The sequence below is a fragment of the Chinchilla lanigera genome, unplaced genomic scaffold (assembly GCF_000276665.1).
Source record: "Chinchilla lanigera isolate Chin_1 unplaced genomic scaffold, ChiLan1.0 scaffold00019, whole genome shotgun sequence".
NCBI classification, from domain to species: Eukaryota; Metazoa; Chordata; class Mammalia; order Rodentia; family Chinchillidae; genus Chinchilla; species Chinchilla lanigera.
Genome location: NW_004955420.1, coordinates 23869120 through 23889593, shown reverse-complemented (window position 1 = coordinate 23889593; position 20474 = coordinate 23869120). Strand labels below are relative to the sequence as shown.

The 20474-nt window shown below is 47.0% G+C and overlaps 2 protein-coding genes across 5 annotated transcripts in view; one reads left to right on the top strand and one right to left on the bottom strand.

The window, feature by feature from the left end:
- Window positions 1-3279, top strand: part of LOC102004074 — a 4928-nt gene extending 1649 nt beyond the window's left edge. The window contains exons 1-4 of one of the 4 annotated variants that reach the window (XM_005383365.2): window positions 420-574; window positions 675-959; window positions 1420-1541; window positions 2723-3279. In XM_005383365.2, coding sequence (XP_005383422.1) covers window positions 720-959; window positions 1420-1541; window positions 2723-3032 — 672 coding nt within the window. In that variant the 5' untranslated portion in view covers window positions 420-574; window positions 675-719 and the 3' untranslated portion in view covers window positions 3033-3279. Of the gene's footprint in view, window positions 1-419; window positions 575-628; window positions 960-1419; window positions 1542-2722 lie in introns of those variants that run through there. The other 3 variants (XR_001233672.1, XM_013513352.1, XR_001233671.1) reach the window with 3 other exon arrangements.
- An 8428-nt stretch (window positions 3280-11707) lies between these two features.
- The window catches only part of Klhl6 (kelch-like family member 6), a 64405-nt gene continuing 55638 nt past the window's right edge, over window positions 11708-20474 (bottom strand). Inside the window, exons 5-7 of the mRNA XM_005383364.2 lie at window positions 18287-18489; window positions 16777-16990; window positions 11708-15496 (exon numbers count right to left, since the gene is read on the bottom strand). Coding sequence (XP_005383421.1) covers window positions 15195-15496; window positions 16777-16990; window positions 18287-18489 — 719 coding nt within the window. The 3' untranslated portion in view covers window positions 11708-15194. The remainder of the gene's footprint in view (window positions 15497-16776; window positions 16991-18286; window positions 18490-20474) is intronic.

Below are 20474 nucleotides of genomic sequence, written 5' to 3'. Positions count from 1 at the left end.
GTTGGGCGTTTTGCACTGTTTGGTTGCGCTGATGTTTAAAGTACAGCTAAAATATAATTTTCTTTTTCCCCTTCCTTAGTAGTTAACAACCACTAAGTGCTCACCACGCGCTTTATGGAGCATATGGAGTTAATCCCACCCAAACCGATAGCTAGAGTCAGTTACAAACCTGCCCTGGATTTACGGCAAATACTTTTTTTTAAGTAAATGGACTACCGGTTGAGTCCATTAGGAATGTGTTTGCAACACTGAGGTGTTTCTTATGCTAATATTTTTATTTTTATTTTTGGTGTGTTTTTTTTTTCCGGTACCGGAAGTCGAACTCACGACCTCGCGCTTGCCAGGCAAGAGTTGTGCCTCTGAGCTAAATCCCCAGGCCCCGCTAATATTTTTAAAACCAAAAACTGATATCTTTCACATATCCAAATGACTTGAAGCAGTTGGTGGAAAGCACATTAACATCTATTGACCCTGCAGATTAAAGAAAAGAAAGAAAGAAAGAGAATGTTGAGAAGAGTTGACACACCCCGTAAGGGCATCCTTGTACTGGATCTGCTTCTCTTGGGAGTAAACGGTTAGTAGATTATCAGGCTGGGGAGAGAGAGAGAAGCGATCCTAGAGACGCCAGAGGAACACGGCCGCAGAGAGAGTCAGAGCTGTTCTTGCTCTTGCAGCACGCTTGAGTTTATGCCTGTGTGACTCCAGACACGGTGCCTGTGATGCTTCCTATCTCGATGTCCCGCCCGAAGCCCTCGAGCTCCCAGGGAATCCCGCGGGTGACAACAGCTGACTTGCTGTTGGAGGCGGGTCACTGCAGGTGGGACCTGGGAGGGAGCATTTCGCTTCTCCCTGTGCTTCCTGGCTACCGCGATGTGGGCAGTTTGTGTCCGCCGTGCCCCTGTGTCCTGTCTTTCCTGCTCTGGGAGCCAGCAGGCCGTGGATTAGAAACAGGAGCCAAAGTAAACCCTGCTTCCTTTAAGTCGTGTGCACCTCGGTGATGAGGGCTGCCTGAGACGGTGTGCACGGACACCGCGCTAGTCTTGACATTACTTTGCAGCCTCAGGAGCTGACTTAAGATTTGGTGAAAAAGGCAGTATAGGTGCTAGGGGGCACATGATGGAAATATGTCTTGTATTATTTTCTGTGATAATGTGATTGATCATAAACAATTTCATTTCATTTACATATAATATGTCAAATGCGTGGTTTGCTTCGAAGTGTTGCCTTGGGTATTTTAGCAATAATTCCAGTTGCTACTGGCTTAGCAGAACTAAGTTTTCCAAATTAAAATTATTAAAATCCCAAAGACTAAAACGGATCAAGGAAGTCTGTTTCATTTGACATTCCCGTGTCTGCTGATCTGCACAGCACCCATGTGATCTGTCTGGAAACTCCATTTCTGAGGCCCCTCTTCCCTAGGTGACACCAGGGCAGAGCTGGTCCGAACAGAACCTCGCGTGGGATGCGGACGTTGGAAACGAAGGCACAGCCATCACAGGATACTGGACACAGGATACTGGATATTGGATACAGGATACTAGGTACTTCCCTGGGATAACAGACAAGCAAGCACAACCGTCCTGGGAGATGCTGGTCCTTTCTCTCCTCTCCTTTTTCCAGCTTGTCCTTCCAACTGGTGGTCATTCCAAACACAGTGGCCCACGGCCAACACTGGCACCTACCACGGTGACGGGGCTCCATGCAGACATCCGACGGGTTTCCCTGAGGTCCAATGTGAGCAGTTACCTTTCCCACCAAGCTGTGACGTGACCATCCACGCCCTAAGAGGACCAGAAACTATCTTTCCTCTCTTCTTCCTCCTCTCCCTGCTGTCCGTCCAGATGTGCGAATGCTTACTGAAGTTCTGGTTCCTGACGACACGAACCTTAACTCTTATAGAGCTCAGGTCATCTGTTTTCATAACACAGGCCTGACTATGTGACACTGGACGGTACAGAAACTGTGCGACCGCCATGAGTCTGGCATCATAGTTAGTGATTTTTTAAAATTAAAGTAAAAAAAGAGAGCTAGATAGGGAAATCTGCATGGAACCAACTAAAAAATATACTTGCCTCTTTTTTAAAAATCTCTGGGGAAAAAGCTACCGCCGAACTAGTGGATTCTGCAGTGGCCCCGTTCCGCCATCTAGTGGACAGGATGGGAAATGTCAAATTTAGAGCCAAGTCAGCGATCTCATACTCTACGGTAGTTTCAAAATCTGAAGTTTGCCAGGAACGTGCTTTCTGACTGGGGTAATTCAAATTCTCTGTTAACTTGTTAACAGATTTCACTTGTAAACCTAGGTAACAATCAGAGGGCTATTCTCTAAGGATTAACACGGTTATCTGAGAACAGCAGAACATGCAATGGGAATACTTGGGCACAGGAAGTTGAGGCCAGGGCAAGTGTTTAAAGGTGAACTGAGGGTTACATGAGATATTTTGAAATAATAATCCTTAGGGATGAGGATCAATAACAAAGATCGAGTGAGACCTAGAAGAAACAAACAGTTGCTGGATAGATGTCCTTGTATTTCCCGCGTCAGGTGGTGGTGGCCTTTGGATAAGGTCTGGGTTCTGGCAGAGGCGTTTTCAAAATAGTTCTCGTCATCAGGCACGGATGCAAGAGACCCTCCTTCACAAACTTCTCGCTTTCTTATCATTTTGGTTAAGGCTTGACAAAAGCAATTTCATTTTGATTCTGCAAACTTTTACATATTCAGTTATCTAAAGCAAAACACCAGTGCCAGCCTTCCAGGACTAAAGCCCCGCAGTGAGTTTTCTCAGTCATCTGCTGTCTGCACTGGAGGAGCTGTGAAAATACCCTCCGAGAAGAGACCCAGGGCTTGGGTCCCCAGCGTGGATCTCCTCCGCTTGCCCCTGTATCTCGCCCTTCTGTCGCACTCCTGTTTATCCCACCGTGGACCGGAAGTGCCCGGGGGCGCCACAGCGCTGTCCTCCCTGCACAGTGTGAGACCTTGGCGGGGACCAGAGGCATTCAGCTCATTTCTAAGATGCACCCTGTGCTTGTAACCAGAGGGACTGCCCGGCACAAGCCCGTGTTTGGTTTTCTGCGGGTGTTTTCCTCTCTTGCTATTCAAGCTGTTCCTGACGCCCTCTTCTCCCTCCCTAGGTTTTATGAGAATCTCCTTTCTGTTTATGCTGATGAACTCAGGAGCAGGCAAATCCCCTCCACCACTTAGTCATGGGGCCCGGAAGCACCCAGTGTCCTTGTAAGACCCTCCGCTTACTGTTATTGGGATAACTGTTAATAACCACAGAGTGTGCTAGCTTTGAATTCCGACGAACTCAAACAAACCGTGCATTATTATACATGTTGGCTAATCCTCACACCACCCTTACAGCATAGTAGTATAATCCCCGTTTATGAGATAAGGAAATATGCCCAGAGAGGGCAAGTGACTTCCTTAGGTGACACAGCTGCTGGGGGGCAAGGCCAGAGTGGCTCCCAGCTCTGTCCCTACTTCAGGCTTCAGCTGCCCGGGGTAAGGAGGTTGCAAAGTCCTCAGCCCCCGGCACTGTCCGCCCTGAGCCGGCTCCCTCTGCCCGTCCCTCCATGACCCACGCTTGCACCAGTCACCCCAGCCAGGCCTCGGACCCCCGGCCACAGCGCTTCCCACAGTGAGCAGGAGCCTACAGAGCTGTCGCTGGGGCTGCAGGTCACTCTGGCCAGGGCGGCTCATTCTCCGGTCCACAGGCCGGAGGCCTCAGCTCTGGCTCTAGTCCCCTGCTTGCTTGATGGCCCTCACCACACAGCAGCTGGCTTCCCCAGAAAGACTGGCCAAGAGAAAGGGAGAGGACCCAGGCCTTTTAGGACCGAGCCTCAGAAGTCACGTGGACCACTTCTCCTATGATCCATCCAGCACACAAGGGCCCTAAGGTCCAGCCCTGCCAAAGAGAGGGGCATCACACAAAGGGAAGGTCATCACACAGAATTAGTGGACTTTTCTAAAACCACCACATCTCACTCATATCCTGGGACTTGGGTCTAGGGTGGGACCAGCCAGGTGCCCAAGACACAAAACTTCAGGAGGCCCTGGGTCCTGGGGTCATGCACGGCAGGGTCAGAGCACGGTGGACGTTCCACCATTATCAGCTTGCTAGAGGCTTGCGGTAAGTGGTCTTTCTTAAATCACTTCCGATTATTCAATTCTAACCCTTAGAAATAAATTGTCATGGATATTGGCGTTTCCTCTAAATTTACTAAATTCCTTTATTGGTTCTAGAAATGCTGTTACTGTTTTATATTTTATAAGATTCCATCAAGCTATCTACATAGAGAATTGTGCCATCCGGGAGTAAAAATAGTTTAACTTTTAGTTAAGCTATTTCCTTTGCAAGGCAGGTACTCTTCTTTATTCCTTCCTCGCTGAGACAATGTGATGGTGTTGGCACACGTGTAGAGTAGCAGACTTGTAAGCATATTGTAACAAAAGTTAGAAATCAATTCATAGCCCGTGACTTTGCTCCTGCTCCGCTGTGGAGCTGGCCTTGACGGTCTAGGCCCAAAGGTTTCCCCGTAACAATGTGTGGGTCAAACTGGCTGTGTCCGGCTTGTGTTTTAAAAATATGCAGTGAGTCCCAACTTGCTTCGAGGCCATCATGTCTGGGGAAGACTGGCCCAGTCAAGGACACTTTCAGCTCTACCTACTCTTCTCAGACCCCTCCCTCCCGGAATGTTCCTGTACAAACCTGCCTGACGATGTAGGATGTAATTCTTGTATTCCGTGTAACCAATCATGTAATAGCCTGCTATCAGCTGTGTACTTCCCACTCACAAACACTATTTAAACTGACCTCAAACCTGACTCAGGGCTGGTGATTTGAACCTCTGGGTTCCCCGGCCCGTGAGCTTAATAAAAGTTGCCTTCTAACGCCTTGGTGCAGAGTCTTCCATTTGGATTGATATTGGTTTTCCTGCTACAATGGAAATGGGATAGTCTTTTCCACAATGGTGCCAGGACACCTGGATATTCACATTCGAGAGGATGAACTTGCACCTTCACAATGGGCACAAAAGTTCATTCAGAGTGGATCAGAGGCTTAAACAGGAGAACAGACTGTAAAACTCTTGGATGAAAACAGGAATAGATCATCATTACCTTCAGTTAGCCAATGATTTCCTAGATAAAATGCCCGAAGCACAGACAATAAAATATTGTTCTTTATCAAAATTTAAAATGTTTCAAAAAACATGAATACAGGAAAAGACAACCGACAACAAAATACTGAAAGAAAATATTTGCAAATTCTGTCTTAAAGAGAGACTTGCATCCAAAATACATAGAGGACACAAACATAAGACAACCTAATTTAAACATAGACAAAAGGTTTGAATAGACATTTCTCTGATATTTGAAGATCCAATGGGCAAAAAAGATGCTCATCACTTATCATTAAGAAATGCAAATTTAAATAAGTAATATAAGGAGATACCAGAACAGTTAAAAAAAAAAAAAAAAGACTATAACAAGTGCTGTGTTGGGGATATAGCTCAGTAGTAGGAAACTTCCTAGCATGTATAAGGCTTTTAGTTCAATCCCCCCCACACACACACACAAACACAGAGACGTGTTGAGAATACAGAGAAATGGGAATGCTGTATATTGCTAGAGGGAATATAAAATGGCACAGATACTTTGGAAGGTAGTCTAGCAGTTTCTGAGAATATTGAGCATGGAGTCACCTTGTGGCCCAGCCATTTTATTCTTAAGTCTGTATCTAAGAGAATCTATGTCCACACAGAGACTTGCATGCAATTTTTTTTTTGGGGGGGGGGGTTTGTCTGGTACTGGGAACCGAACTCACGACCTTGCGCTTGCCAGGCAGGCGCTTTGCTGCTGAGCTAAATCCCCAGCCCCCGCATGCAAATATTTACAGCCACGTTTTTCATGATAGCAAAAATATAAAAACCACCCAAAATTGCTATCAATGGGTAAATGTGGTTCACCCATATAAGGGAGTATTATTCAACCACAGAAGGAATGTATACGTCACAATGTATATGAACCTTGGAAATTCTCAAGTCAAAGAAGCCAGTCAGAGGACCATATACTGTATTATTCACTTGGATGAGAGGTCAGTCTTGGGCAAATTTATAAAGTACAATGGTGGTTGCCTAGGGCTGGAAATAGAAATGTATGGTTGCAAATGGGTAGGAGTTTTCTTTAGGGGTGATGGAAATGTTCTAAAATGCGATTTGAGTGGTTTTTGCACAGTTCTATAAATATGCTAAAAACCATTGGGTTATACACTTCAATCAGGTGAATTTGATGGTATGTAAATACCTTAATGGGGTCATTTTTAAACAAAAGGAACAAATGTATTGATACGACAATAATAAATCTCTAGATAATCTCAGAGTGAAAAAAGCTAGATAAAAAAGGGTACATATTGCAGGATTCCATTTACATGAACATAAAATGCAAATGGTAGGATCCATGTACATAAACTGCTAGAATATGCAAACTGATCTGTACAAACTGATCTGTACTGACAGAAAGCAGATCACTAGCTGCCTATAAGGGGTGGGCAATGAGTGAGAGGTAGGGATTACAAAGAGGCAGGAGGAAACTTCTAGGGTGAGCGGTTTCTTTTATGTTGTGTGTGATGATAGTTTCACAGGAGGTACCACATGGTTGGTATACTTTCTGTGCAATTTATTCTATGTCAATTACACCTCAGAAAAAATTTCCTAAGCAATCATTTCATAATAATAATATTCTGATTTGGCATTGAAACAAAGCTATGTCTGGAAGCTCTACGTCCATGGAGCTCTGTCAGTGGACATGAATTTTATTAGTCTAACAAATACTCACTGGGGGAGGAATGACCGCAGCTTTGTATTTTCTTGCAAAGCAACAAGTTCTGTGGGGTACTTACGTAAGAGATGCTATGTTACGCTTGTTACTGAGGATGTGTGCAAAAGAATTGCCTATATTATGCAAATCAGTGCAAACAAAGGTCAGGAGAAATGACCAGGTCCCTGAAGAGACAGGATAAGAAATTTTAAAGCAAAGAAAATATGGTATAATTGACTTGTGCAATTTCATCGTGAAAGCACTATACCATTTTTCTTTCTTAGAGTCAGCTAAAATAAAGATGTGTCTTACAGTCAGTGGTGTCTTAGACTCAATGATCCCAGGATACAGGAGGCCAGGCATCTGCCCTAAGAGCCCTCTTGGGAGAGGAGGCCTGGCGCGAATCTTCAAGAATTAGAGGAAGCTCCGGGGCTGAGGGGCTCAGGTAGAGTTTAGTTAAAGAGAGTGTGGACGTCCTTTGTCCCCTGGTGGACAACTTTAAAAGTGCAGCCATACCTCTTGCATGAAGTCTGTTAGGGCTGGAAGGGAATTTAAAAGATCACTTTCAGCCCCTTGACTCTCTGTTTGTTTGTTTGGTTACTTGGTTGGTTGGTTGGTTTGGGTGGTGGTTTGTTTGCACATGTCCCTGGCTTTGTACCTATCACACGGTGAATTGGTAATAAGAACATGTAGATTTTTGCATTCATCTTAAAATTGTGACCTGCATGATCTAAAACTCCTTGCCGGGTGTAGTGGTACACACCTGTAATCCCAGCACTCAGGAGATTACATAGTGAGTTCAAGGCCAGCCTGAACTGCATAGTGAAACCTTGTCTCAATTAAATTAAATTAAAAATAAATAAATAAAATCCTTCCAGTCATAGAACCATGGAGCTAAATGAGACCCAAGCCCTCACCACCTGCACTGTGCCCCCTCTTTGCAAGCAGCAGTGGGTGGAGAGGAAGATCCCCAGCTTCTCAGATCGAGCCCTCTTCTAAGAGAACGTCCCCTATTCTTTGGGTCAGTTTAATAGGAAGAAGGCTCTGGGCCGCCAGTTTTTTAACGTATTACCCCGTGCAGAAAAGCACCTATGGTTTTATCGTTCAGGGTCCAGCATGTGGACAGTGCCTGACAGCCGTGGATGATGGTGGGGTGATAACGGGGAGAGCAGCTTCTCAGGACCTGCCCCCCACACCCTCCCTGACAGGGCTCGACGCGGCCACGGGCACTGAGTGTTTCCCGGGTGCCCAGCTCCGTGCTAGCGCTGCAGGTGCCAAGGCCAGTGAGCACGCAGTCCCCAGCGCTGTGGGCTCTCGGCTGAGAACAATTATAGCTGCCAATGTGTGCAGAGCATTTGCAGTGCCAGGCAATGAGCTCAACACCCCACACGTCTGACCCGTAACCCTCACTCCAACCCTATGAGCTGTCATCTATTCTTACCCTGCTTGGAAGCTGAAGCCACCCGGATGGGGTTGGAGGTCAGAGTGACAAAGCTGCACCCCTTCTTCACCCTCCCCACATCTCAGCCTTGGTTCCCCCAAAAACTCTCACCCCCCTCCCAGGGAGATGCAGTCACAGAAGTCGTTTTAGAAATAACATTTTTAGCGCCTAATTTCTGGCCTGTGTCTGCATTGCTGCATATTTTATAACAGCTTTTTCAATGGTTTGTTGGTTTGTGCTGAGCCCCTGGGGATTTTTATTACGGGTGTCCTTTGGTATCTGTGTGATTGGACCGGACTCACCACACAATCCAAAGATGCTCCAGTCCCTCACAGAGGTGATGCAGTATTTGCAAATAACCTGTGAAGATCGAGTATCATTTAAATCGTCTCTAGGTTACTTGTAATCCCTAACACTATGTGGGCGCTATGGAAACAGTTGTTATGCTGTATTGTTTAGGGAGAAGTGAGAAGGAAAAAGTCTAAATATGTCCAGCATAGATGCAGTTTTTTTCCCCAAATATTTTAGAACTGTGAATACAACTCTTGTTTTAATGTGCCGAACATTGGTGCATATTATTTTGGGCCACCAATAAGATGCTTCCAAATTGTAGGCTTCCTGAAAGCCTAATGACCCTAAGTTTTGGTTTTCATTTCTTTCTGCTGCCCTGGCTGGTGTGCCTTCTACTGCCAGCACAATGAACAAATGAATAAGCTGGTCGGTAGGATCCGGGCGCTGCTGTCTCTGTGTATCCAGGGAATGAGCCGTGGGTCTGGCTTTCCCCGGCGCCTAGGGCAGAGGGACCAAGCAGTCTGGAAGACCAGCGCCAGCCTCCCAGGACAAGGTCAGAAAGACCAAGCCATGGTTGTTGTCTCACAAGAACCATAGGTTCTGGGTGACAGCTCCTTAATCACCTCCTGCCAATACAGCTTGGGTTTGCACACCCCAAGCTTGGGTGTGCCTTATTTGTGAATCTTTAGTATTTCTGAGATTTTTTTTTGTTTGCTGTCCTCTTACCCTGAATTACTTTCAAAGTGTTTTCAGAGGCTTTGGAGGCTCCTGGTTACAGCTTTGAATTCACGACAGCCCCTGCAAGCCTGCTGAGCCTCTTCAATATCTTTTCCTTTGCCCTTCCCACTGTCTGAAGAAACCTTCCCCAGATAGCCTCAGGCTTCGCCCTTTCTCTTTTCTCAAGCCTCCATTGAAGGGTGTCTTTATCAGAGGAGATGTCTCTCTACCCTACTTAAAGTAAGGTGCATAACCTTACTCCGCTTTACTTCTCTTGTACCATTTACCACTTCATATTATATGATCTACTTGCTTCATGCTTGCCTGTCTCTCTCGCTCTCTTTACTAGAGTATTTGCTCATGAGAGCAGGGATTTTGTTCACAGATGGAGCTCTTGTGCCTACAATTGTGGGTGGCACATAGTAGGTGCTCAATAAATGTGTGTTGCATCATATAAAAAGTTACCCAATTACTCCTTTCACTCATGTCTATGTAGGACAGAGCAATGTCTAACAAAAGTGAACAAAATATGGCTTTTCCTCCGGGTTTCTTCTACCTTTGTGTAAATGGAGCCTTCTACCAACATGCCCTTCGACAATTAAAAATGGCAGCATTTCCACCTAGACTAGTTTTCTTACTGGCCTAATCTCTTTGACTATTTCTGGCTCTGTCTCACGTTTCTGAGAAATCACTCAATAGATGTTCCTATTACTACATTTTTATTAGGAAAGAATAGAATTTTGCCCACAAAATCCTGCCTGTCTAAGGTCAGCCTCACAGACTTCTCTGCTCAGTGGGTTTGTTTCTTGGTGGACATATGATACCCAAGGGTGGCCACCCTCTCTCCTGTCACCCCTCCGTCTTTGCCCCAGTCAGCACCCTCTAGCCTTGTGTTTTTCAGGTGTGGGCTGTGACTTATGACTCATTGCTGGGTAATGAAGTTAATTTGGTGGACTGTGAACAACTTTTTAAGAGAAAATAGAATAGGAAAGAGTAACGCTCTTAATAGTGACACAGGATCTTAAAAGTTTGAAACAGTGCTGTGGCCAAGTGGGATCAAAGAAGTTTTCATATATTTTTCTCTTCAGTGGTCTTCAGAAGATTCTAGAAGGAAGGCTTTGGCATTCCTTGCTTCACAGTGGACCCACGTCTGGTTGACCACATGGTTCGTCAGCTCTTTTTAAAAATACTGCCAGCAGCAGTGGGCAGTATTTTTACACTTGTGTATTTTAACTGTGTCTGCTGGGCACTCACTGCCTGTCCTCCACCCAGTCCTGCCTTCAGAGACTCCCCGTACGGGAACATGGCTGCCAGGAGCTCAGGCCACATCGCTGGGATGACCTAGCCACTTTCTGATCTGCTTCCTGGAAAAACTGAAGGCTATGAAAACAATTTATAGTATTTTGTAGCCAACACGTGACTATGGGCCCTGACCTCCTTCTTAAGATCATTTACTAACGAAGGCTGACAATTGTGAGTCCTTCCTCTGTCCCTTTGAGGTGTGTATTGAACATCTACCCCTCAGAAACATCTTTCTTAAGGACCTGAGAGCCACTCTTTTGAAAGGAATCCTCGAAGGAGAAGGCCTCTGTCTCCTAATCCCTGTAAGAGGGAGGAATTCCCGCTCTTTGTGTGTGTGTGTGTGTGTGTGTGTGTGTGTGTGTTTCAGACGGAGCAACAGGGTGAGGGATGTTCCCAATACTTGATGCCATCAACCCTGTTCCCAGAACCAATCAGAAAAGTGTTATTTTCAGTTCTTCATTTGACTCTGGTGCTGTTCACAGGCCCAATCAGAAGGTGTTCTTTTCAGTCCTTCATTTGCATGTGGGCACAGCCAATCAAAAGACATTGCTCCTGTTCCTTCATTTACATAGGGCTGGAAGCCAAGCTGAGCTTTTCAATAGGACAATTTACACACAGTGTGACGCCAAGTGAGTGTTCGATAGGAGGACTGCCCGATGCCTTGTTTGCCTGAAAGAGAGATAACTGGGAATTTTGGATACAAAAGACCCCTTTCTTTAAGGCGGCCTGCTGTGAGTCTTGCCATCTGCATTCTGCAGAGGCACAGGTGGTTAGGGTCTCAGAGACCATAGGAAGACATTAGTTGAGCTATGGCTTACAGAAATCAAAAACCTAAAAGGGGACAGCCGGTAAGAAGGGGCAAGGCCAGGCTGGGTGAAAGTCACGCAGTTTGCAAATGGGCTGGTAAAAGCTTGCTCAGAAAAGCAACATGGCTCTAGGGAGGAAAAACCGTATGCTGTTTACCGGTTTATGAGCTAAACCTGATGAAGTTTATCCTAAAAATTGATCTAAACTTTCTCAAATCAACTAAAATGTTTTAAATTTCTACTTTCTCCATGAATTTCCATTTGGGTACTATTTACTCATATCAGCCAAAAGAAGCAAAAGTCATCTGGTCATGGTATAACACGTTCGTATCCATTTCAGACATATTTTATTGAATAAATAAAAACTTTTTAAACCTATAAACAATATCCTTACTTTGAGTGCTTAAAAAAATACAAATTCATGTAACCAAAATGCTTAGAGACATAGGTGGATTTCCATGAAGGTCTTTCCCTGAAAAGCTTCAGATTATGAGATCTAATACTGCATGGAAAAAGAGCTTTACATAAAAAATTCCAGTGGCATCTACCCATTGTAAAGATTCCACTGAGTATTTGCATTTTAAAGAATCAACCAGGATAAGTAATCAACAGTGATAACTCAAGGACTTCTATAAATAGCAAAGCTATCCTTTCACAACTATAAGACAATGAAAATTATATTCCCTGAGAGCATGGTTTGCTTTGAGTTCCATTCTGTGTGTGTGTGTGTGTGTGTGTGTGTGTGTGTGTGTGTGTGTGTGTGTGTGTATCCTGAAAGCACTGAGACCAGAATGCATGAATGCTAAAAGGAGAACAACTATCTGTTGGTATTTTGGTGAGCCCAACTGCCTATTTCAGACCAGCCTTGGCAACTGGCGCACTTTGACCTCATCTACCGATTCTCCTCCATCAGAGACTCTGGGCCTCGTTCCCTCTGGGTCCATTGGGAGAGGAGGCCCAGCTGGACGGCTCAGAAAACTGGCCCACCTGCTAGCCACCTGCTAGTCCTGTCTGACTTGTGCCCACATCTTAAGGAAAGGGTTCCCTCTTCCCTATTCTCCCTACCCTTCTTGGGACAAGAGTCATGCTCACAAACTCCAGGCCCGTGATAAGTTTTCAGATCCTCATCCCTAGAAGTGACCTCTGCGTCCTCCTCTGACCCCTTCTTCTCCTCCGCCAAGGGTGTTCTGCCCACTCGAGGGCCTGCCCAGCATCCAGCCTGCTGTCAGGGTGTCCTGCTGTGTCCTGCCGGAGTCCTAGAGATCTTTGTTTCTGGGTTAGTCCCACCTTGGCTCTCCCCACACCTATGGCGTGGGTTAGAACAGTTAGCTTGGTGCCGGTTGGGATGATGATGGTGATGATGTGGGGATGATTATGGAATGGAAATTAGAGCTCCCATTCTGACTGAGGGCCTAGAAGACTGATCCCTATGACTCTACCTACCTAAGTTGCCCCCAGATGACTTCAACTTGTCTTTCCCTGAAAGTTACAGACAGGCTCAAATATAGAAGTCTAGATCTTCTGAATAGGGCTATCTGCCCCTACTCTGTGTCACCATGAGAACTCCCATTTCTTGGGTGCAGGTACCTGTGATTTTAACACAGTTCACCTGCTTATCTGGTGTCATAAACTTCAGAGTCCTTCTTCAGGTGCATTTAGGTAACCCCAGCTAGTCCTAAAACTTGACAAGAGCATTCAGAATCAGGTTTATAACTCAGAGATCCGAAATCCTCATCTTCCCAGCATACCAAGGAGCTCAAAATTTGCTGATTGCTCTTATCAAAAGATACCCATCCACTTCCAGAGAGGGAAGGTTCTCTTTTTGAGTGAAGGTTCTCCATCTATGCCAATAATGTGGTCCCTGGATTTCTTCTTTGGGAGCTCTTTCCTCAAATACCCTTTGGACTAAGACTGATTTTTCCTGTGGCTCACAATGGCTTCCAAGGACGATTGTAAAGAGACAAACATGGAAGCCACTATTGCTGGCTGACCTAGGTGCACGGCTTTCAGAGGAGACCCCACCACCACCAAGAGGCAATCAGCACTCAGATGCAGCCTCCTAACTTTGTATGCATCTCATTGCAGCTATGAGTATGTTAAAGAAAAGAAAAATTAGAATATTGACTGGTGGCCTATATACCCATTTACGGAATGTCTCTAGGATGAGAATTTGACATTCTTCTGTGTCCCCACAGCTTGACAAGCAGGAATTGAATGAGATGAAATTGCTGGATTGAACTAAATGAAATTGTTTCAGCTGAGGGCATCACAGAGGTTATTAGTGCTTACTGCTTGTGCACAGGGCACAATGTGTTCTGAATGTTCACAAACACATTTTTTATGGTCACATCTCCCTTTTCTTAGCAGGGAGCTGACCTGCCCCACCAATGCTCAGACACAGAAAATTCGACACATTCACACACATTTGTATTTGTCCTCAACAATCTAGGCATAAACAGAAATCTCACTTGTCATTTTCCAAGTTCTTAAAAATCTGTTTTGAACATCAGGTCCTTCTGACCATAATTTATTCATGAAAATTAAGTCCAAGATCATCGCTAACATCCCTTATAACTTGCCAAACTGTTGAGAGGTGCATGCAAAATACGCCTCCCTGTGGCATGAATAAAGCTCTTAAAAAAGAATTGAAATCATACGACCAAAATAAAGTACCTTTGATAATGCCGTTACTATGTTTTAACTACAGCATGTGAAACAGGATCTCTTAACCAGTTTCCCCACCTCAGGGATTAGAATGCATTTCCAGTGAGCTCACTTGAAAGCCCTTCTTTTTAAGAGTGAAGGGCAGCCTCTGTCCTTTGAATCAAAATCAAGCCGCACTGATCCTAAACCCAAGGAGAAGAGCTTTAAAGGGTCCTGAAAACAAAGGTTCTAGGAGGTGGCGGGAACATAGACACAAGTCACTGTCTAAAAAATAGAAGGAACACTGCCAAGAAAAATCTGTAATTCCTGCAGTGGCCAGCAGTGTTAAGTTGATTGCATTTGTAGAAAACATCAGCTGAGTCCTCTGGAAATCGTTTTTCTATAACACAGTACAACGGGTGGACGCGAAGACGCCACGGCTCCAGGCCGTGGTGAAGGTGGTTTTGTCTGGTAAGGACCGATCTAATCCAAAGCAGGCCGTTCTGTGATCAGAGAAAGAGGAGACCAGAACACGAGTCTTTCATCTCTTCCAAACCAAACACTCCTTCCCAGAACCATCCGCGCAGACCTGCTCCTCGGAGGAGCCTACGAGGTGCTCTAGACAGGGAGCCCAAGGGCTCTGACACCATGGATTGTGTACAGTTTACAAACAAGAGATAAAAGAGAGGAGGGAAGAAGAAACGCCTTCCTGCCACTCAGCGTGAATCTTTTACCACTTGAAGAACAAGACCTGAGCTGGGCTGGGGCTTGGGTTTTGGTTTTCCTGCTCCGAACTGGGCAGTGTGGAAGGAAGGACCCTGACCCAGATGGGAAGACCTGGGTACCGACTCCAGGCTTAGCACTTGTTGAGAGAGCTGGGGAGAGTCACGTAGCCTCTCCAGTACTTGGTTTCCCCTCTGTAGTCAGGAGTGACAGTATCCAGGCCCCAGACAGTCATCGGGGTTGAACGAAGTGGTATAAGAAATGCCAAGCATGGGACCTGGCATGGGCAGGTATGTCCCGAACGTCATTCAGTGTTCATCTCCACGCCGTCCCTCCTGAGGTAGGTGAGCACACACTCCTGGCTTGTCTCAAGGGTCTCAGAGCTGTGACCTCAGGGCAGGCTCCGACAGGGGATGCAGCGGGTGGGGCCCCCCTCCGGGTTCCTCCGCGGTCACACAGACACTGCGCCTGGCACGATCCTCCGAATGTGGGTGTAGGACTTCCTAATGGTGACGCTGCCGTGATGAGACACTCCCCGGGGCAGGACGCACTCCTCCGTCAGCTTCTGGGTCTCGGGGTCCCAGCACAGCACCGTGGCGATGACCTCGTTCTTCTCGTCCCGCCCGCCGGTGATGTACAGGCGGTTGTTGCAGGGCGCGATGCCGCAGCTGGCGCGCTCGTGGCTGAGCTGGGTGACCAAGCTCCAGCTGTCCTCGAGGGGGCTGTAGGCATACAGGGCTCTCATGGCCCCGCCTGAGGAGGAAGAGCACACATGATGAGCGTCAGTCACATCACAGCAGTTTTCCGGCCATCTTTCCCACTAACGCGTGAAGATTCTACTTCCGGTCAGGCCAGGTCTACCATCTTGCCACAGAAGCAGCAGACCAGTGGCTTGCTCTGCAGAAAGCCGGGTGGTCCTAGGACCAACAAGATGCAGGTGTGGAGATACTCCCTCGACGTTCTGCAGCCAGGTGTGCATGGGGCTCTAAGGCACACCCGCCTTCACCACCTGCCAAAATGCACCTGAGCTGCCCCCGGAGAAGAAATATCAGTGAGGCTTCTGGTAGACCTGGCTCATAATCCCAGCTCTGCTGTCATCTGTGACCAGCGCACCAGGACCACGCTGGTTATACTAGGTCAGAAGGACCCCACAGGGGGCTGAAGCCATTCATCCCAGGCCGTCGCTGGGGTGGTGTCTCTCTGTAGACGCAGTACGGTCTGAGCTCCCAGCCCAAGTCACCCGTTTGTGATGAGCCCTTCGAGGCAGCCCGGAGGCTGGCCACGAGCAGACACACGAGAGACCGGAAGGAAGGGAGAGAAGTGTTTTCTTCTCAACCCGTTCCTGTGTTTTGCCTCCAATGCCTTCTCTGATTAGCTCTCACTCACTGCAGTTATTCATATCCTGGCATCTCCTTAATCAGTAGTTCTGCATCCTGCCTGCACATTAAAATCACTCGGGAGTTTTTAAAAATATAGTTATACTGCCCCCCAAGCCCCCCTTCCCGTCCTGATCTCATTGCTGTGGGCTAAGGCCCAGGGATCTATATTTTTGTAAAAGGCTCCCTGTGGTTCTAATGAGTAGTCAGGACCGAGGGCCCCCTTCCTTCACAATTACACGCCAACCGTGGTCTGGCTGGCCAGACTTCCCTCCCGACTAAATGCAACTTTTCAGAGTCCCTGCTGCGAGCCGAGGGGTCAGTCCCCTCTGAGAAATACCAGTAGCTGCCCTTGGCCAGGCACTTACTGCAGTGCGCACGTTTGTTCCTGTGCATTTGCTCATGTGCATCACACAGCTTCGCTCCTGACTTCCAGCTGCCTCCTCAGGCCCACAGCCTCTATCCTCTTTCTTGGTTTTATTCCGCCTCTGGGATGCGAGGGAAATTCCACCCAGAACTGGCCCAGCCTCCTCCCGTCTTCCTTTTCAGCCCTTCCCACACCACCCAGGATTCCCAAGAGCCCCTTTTTGATCTCCTCTCCAGCCTGGCTCTGCAGGGCAGAAACTTCAAATAAATACGAAGCCATCACTCACTCACCGACAACATAGATGCGGTCCCGGAAACTCACTGCGTTGATGCATTTCGCCTCCACCGGCATGGCCGACTTCAAAGTCCACTTATTCGTCAAAGGGTCGTAGCACTGCGTCTTGTCAGTGGCTAGCTTCCCATTGGGCCCACCCCCTATCACGTAGAGCTTCTTCTTGTGGCTGGTGGCTGCAAAGGAACTGACGTGGACGAGGAGGGGGGCAACCTGCAGAGGATGGGACACAAAGAGACACTGTCAACTGTGCCGCCCAGGTTGTAGGACATATGCCCCAGGGACAGACCTGGGCACCCTTTGCTTGAAGTCATAGGGCCCATGGCTTGGCCCCCTTAGGACACAGAGGAAAATGAAGCGTGCATTGCCCACACTCCCAGCAGGCTCCGGGCGGGCTCCCGCGGGCTCCGTGTTGGATGTTCCCACCTGTTCATTCCAGAGTCCAGCTCTCAGGAAAGGAGGGCCATAGGCAGGGGCAAGTGTTACACAAGGGAAGCAGCCAATTGGGGAAGAGAATGATTTTTTTTCAAACTGTATTTATGTGCTCATTCATTCAAAAAATACTTACTGAGTGCCTACTATGCGCCAGCATTGATCATCCTTGGTGCTTATGCCCAGGAAGGAAAGCTGGCACACAGATTTAAGACGCTCAAAGGGAAGCAGATTCTCCCACCTTAGGGGCGCACTACAGATCTGAGGACAAAGCCAGGATTGTGCTTCTTTTACCTGGTAAACCCTGGGACATTAGAGGGGACTTCCAAGAGCTTCCTGCACATTTACAGGACATCTTCAGGCCACAGGGCGACTCTGTGACAGGACTGGATAATTGGTGAGGATCTTGGACGCATCCCCCCAAATGTTAAGGACTCCCTAGATAGTATGTTTCAGGTTGACAGGTCTTGGCTGGATGTCGTGGTGAGCAGGTAACATCTGTCTGTGCCTGCAACGGCTGTGCTTATACTCCTCAAAGCTGAGACATGGCCCGATAAGGACAAGGAAACTTTGAACTTGAGGATAACCTAGACACACAGGAGGTGACATCACTTTGCTTGTCCTGAGGTTGCATTGCTAAGACTTGTCTGTGGGCATTCAGATGGTTTGTCATCAATGGGATACAAACAGGGGCTGACTGCTAAGCCTAACCAGGTGAGTCTAGGCCCACACAGTGTGGGGAAAGGGGTCTCCGGGTGTCTGGTGTGGAGAAGAATGGGGCAGGTGTCTGAGGAGGCAGGCTCTGGACAAAGACATAGGACGGAGGGATCTGCCATCTCAGGGCCGGTCAGCCTCCCCTCCCCATCTGCCGGGCCAGGATAGGCAGTGCTCACACAGCCTCTCCAACGGGAAGGGTGCTGCTACTGTGACTTGAGCAGCAAAGCTAGAGCCATGGGTCCTCGGGGAGGGAGGCTCAGAGCCACCCACAATGAAAGCTGGTCACATTGTGAGCATGTGGCCCCACCCCGCTCTCTGAAGAAGCCATAGGAAGTCACCCAAGGACACGCTGTGCTGTACCTCGGACCAGCAGTTGTGGAAGGGGTCATAGGTCTCCACGTTGTTGATCCTCTGCAAGCCGTCGAACCCTCCGATGACGTAGACCTTGCCGCCCAGCACCACCATCTTGTGCCTCCAGCGGCCTATGTTTAAATACTCAATCTGAATCCACTTGTTGATGGAGGAATTGTATTTCCAAACATCGTGCTGGGTTTCTTTGCCACCTACGTGAGATATAAAGCATTTAAGGACCGCCAGATGTGCCAGCAAAGTGGCTTTTGCCATCATTTCCCAGAAATCCTGAAGTGCAAGGCTCCAGCCCAGTGCCACCCTCTGGGAAGAGAGCAGGAACCCCAGGGTGTGTGTGATCTGACGGGGAGGTGAGGCTGGGCGGGGAGCAGGGAGAGGAGGGGAAGGCTGCGGGGAGGGCGCCACCTCAGGCCTGTGCTAAGCGTGAGGCCAGAGCAGGCTTCAGGGAGGTGGAAGCCATTGGCCGGGCGGGGGCAGAGGGTGCCTGGATCCAGTGCCCGAGCCCGCCTGGTTGGGGGCGTCCAGCCATGCAGGGCCTTGACCCATCGGCAAATTAGAGTCGCTTACATGTAGCTATTTAAACAAAAAAGCAAACGAATTAATGACATAAAAAAGGTCTCAGAAGTCATCAAGAGATCTTACAAAATTTTCTTGGATCGTATAAAATATAAATGGGACTAATTCTATTTTCAAGTTAATTGTTGTAAGTATGAGACATTGAGATATTATTTGTTTTGTTGGTTTTCAGTGTTTTGCCTTGTTCTGTCTTTGTAGTACTGGGAATAGATCTCAGGAGCTGTCTACCACTGAGCTATGTACAGCCCCAGGCCTTTTTGTTTTTTATTTTGGGATGGGATCTGGTTAAGCTGCCCAAGCTGGCCTCAAGTTTGCCAGACTCCTGCCTCAGTCTCCTGAGTAGGTCTTTTAAAGAATAATTGCTCAATATTTCCTTCAAGAAAGCGCTCTAAATACACAGAAAAAGAAAACATAATTCAGCAGCGGGGTAGACAATCCAAGACAAAGGGAAGCTGCTTTTTTCAGGGCGATTTAATAAAATACGGTAAACACTTTGCGTTTCCATTTTCCCATCAGCACTCGTCATCACCAACTACTGGAGGCAAAGACCGGTTGCACTTTTCAGACTTGGAAATGTGCTCCAGGGGTGATGAATATCACTGACAAGCTCTGTGGTACCGGTGGGTACTTCTCTAGGGAGGAACCCAGCCCTGGGATTTCTAGGTCAAAGGCATGCGCACATGGGGTTTTTTAATACATGTCAGTAACACAGAACGGTGAGGTTCATTTTGGTAAAGTGGTCCACGCGTTTAACATACCTTGGCTTTTCCTGTCCCATCACCCACCTTTCCGCCCCTTCCTACAGCCAATCCCTTTCCCTGTCTCCAAAAGTCTATTCCTCACTTCCCGCAATCTCTTCTTTACTTTGTATAAGAGGAAACATGCAATTTTTTTTTATGAGTTTGGCTTATTTCACTTAACATGGTGGTCTCTAGTTCCATCTGCTTTTCTGTAAATGACACAATTTCATTCTCCTTCATGGATGAATAATATTCCGTCTTGTATGTATATTCCCCATTTTCTCTATCCATTCAGCTAGGCTATTTCCACAGCTTAACAACTGTGAACTGTGCCTTACAAACAGGAGTGTGGATGGCTCACATGGATTTTCACAGACTCGCAGCCCTCTCTCTCGCTCCTGCTGCTTAGCCTGATAAAGTAGTGTGACAGTTTGGCTTTCCCAAGCGATAATGGAGGCTCAGTTTTGGTTTTTTTTTTTTTTTTTTTGAAGTTCTTGTTCATATATTTGTTTTTTTTTTTTTTTTTTTGAAGTTCTTGTTCATATATTTGGACATTTTTCTCTGGGCATGTGTCTTTCAGAGGTCTTCATTCAAAACACTGTGATAATTTTTAAAAAACACTGTGATATTGATCCTATTTACATGGTGTTGAAAATTACTATAAAATATCACCTATCAAAGAAATATATTCAGCCTTTATTTTAAAAAGAAAAAAAGCAAACAACTCTGTGATTTAACTTCAGGACTTAAACTAAGGCCTGAGTAACAGGGAGAGTGTATCTCAGGTGAGGTAAGAGGGCGTCAGGGCAAAGACTGCTCCCTCCTCCGGGTAACCTATGCACGAGGCCTTCAGTGCTTTTTCT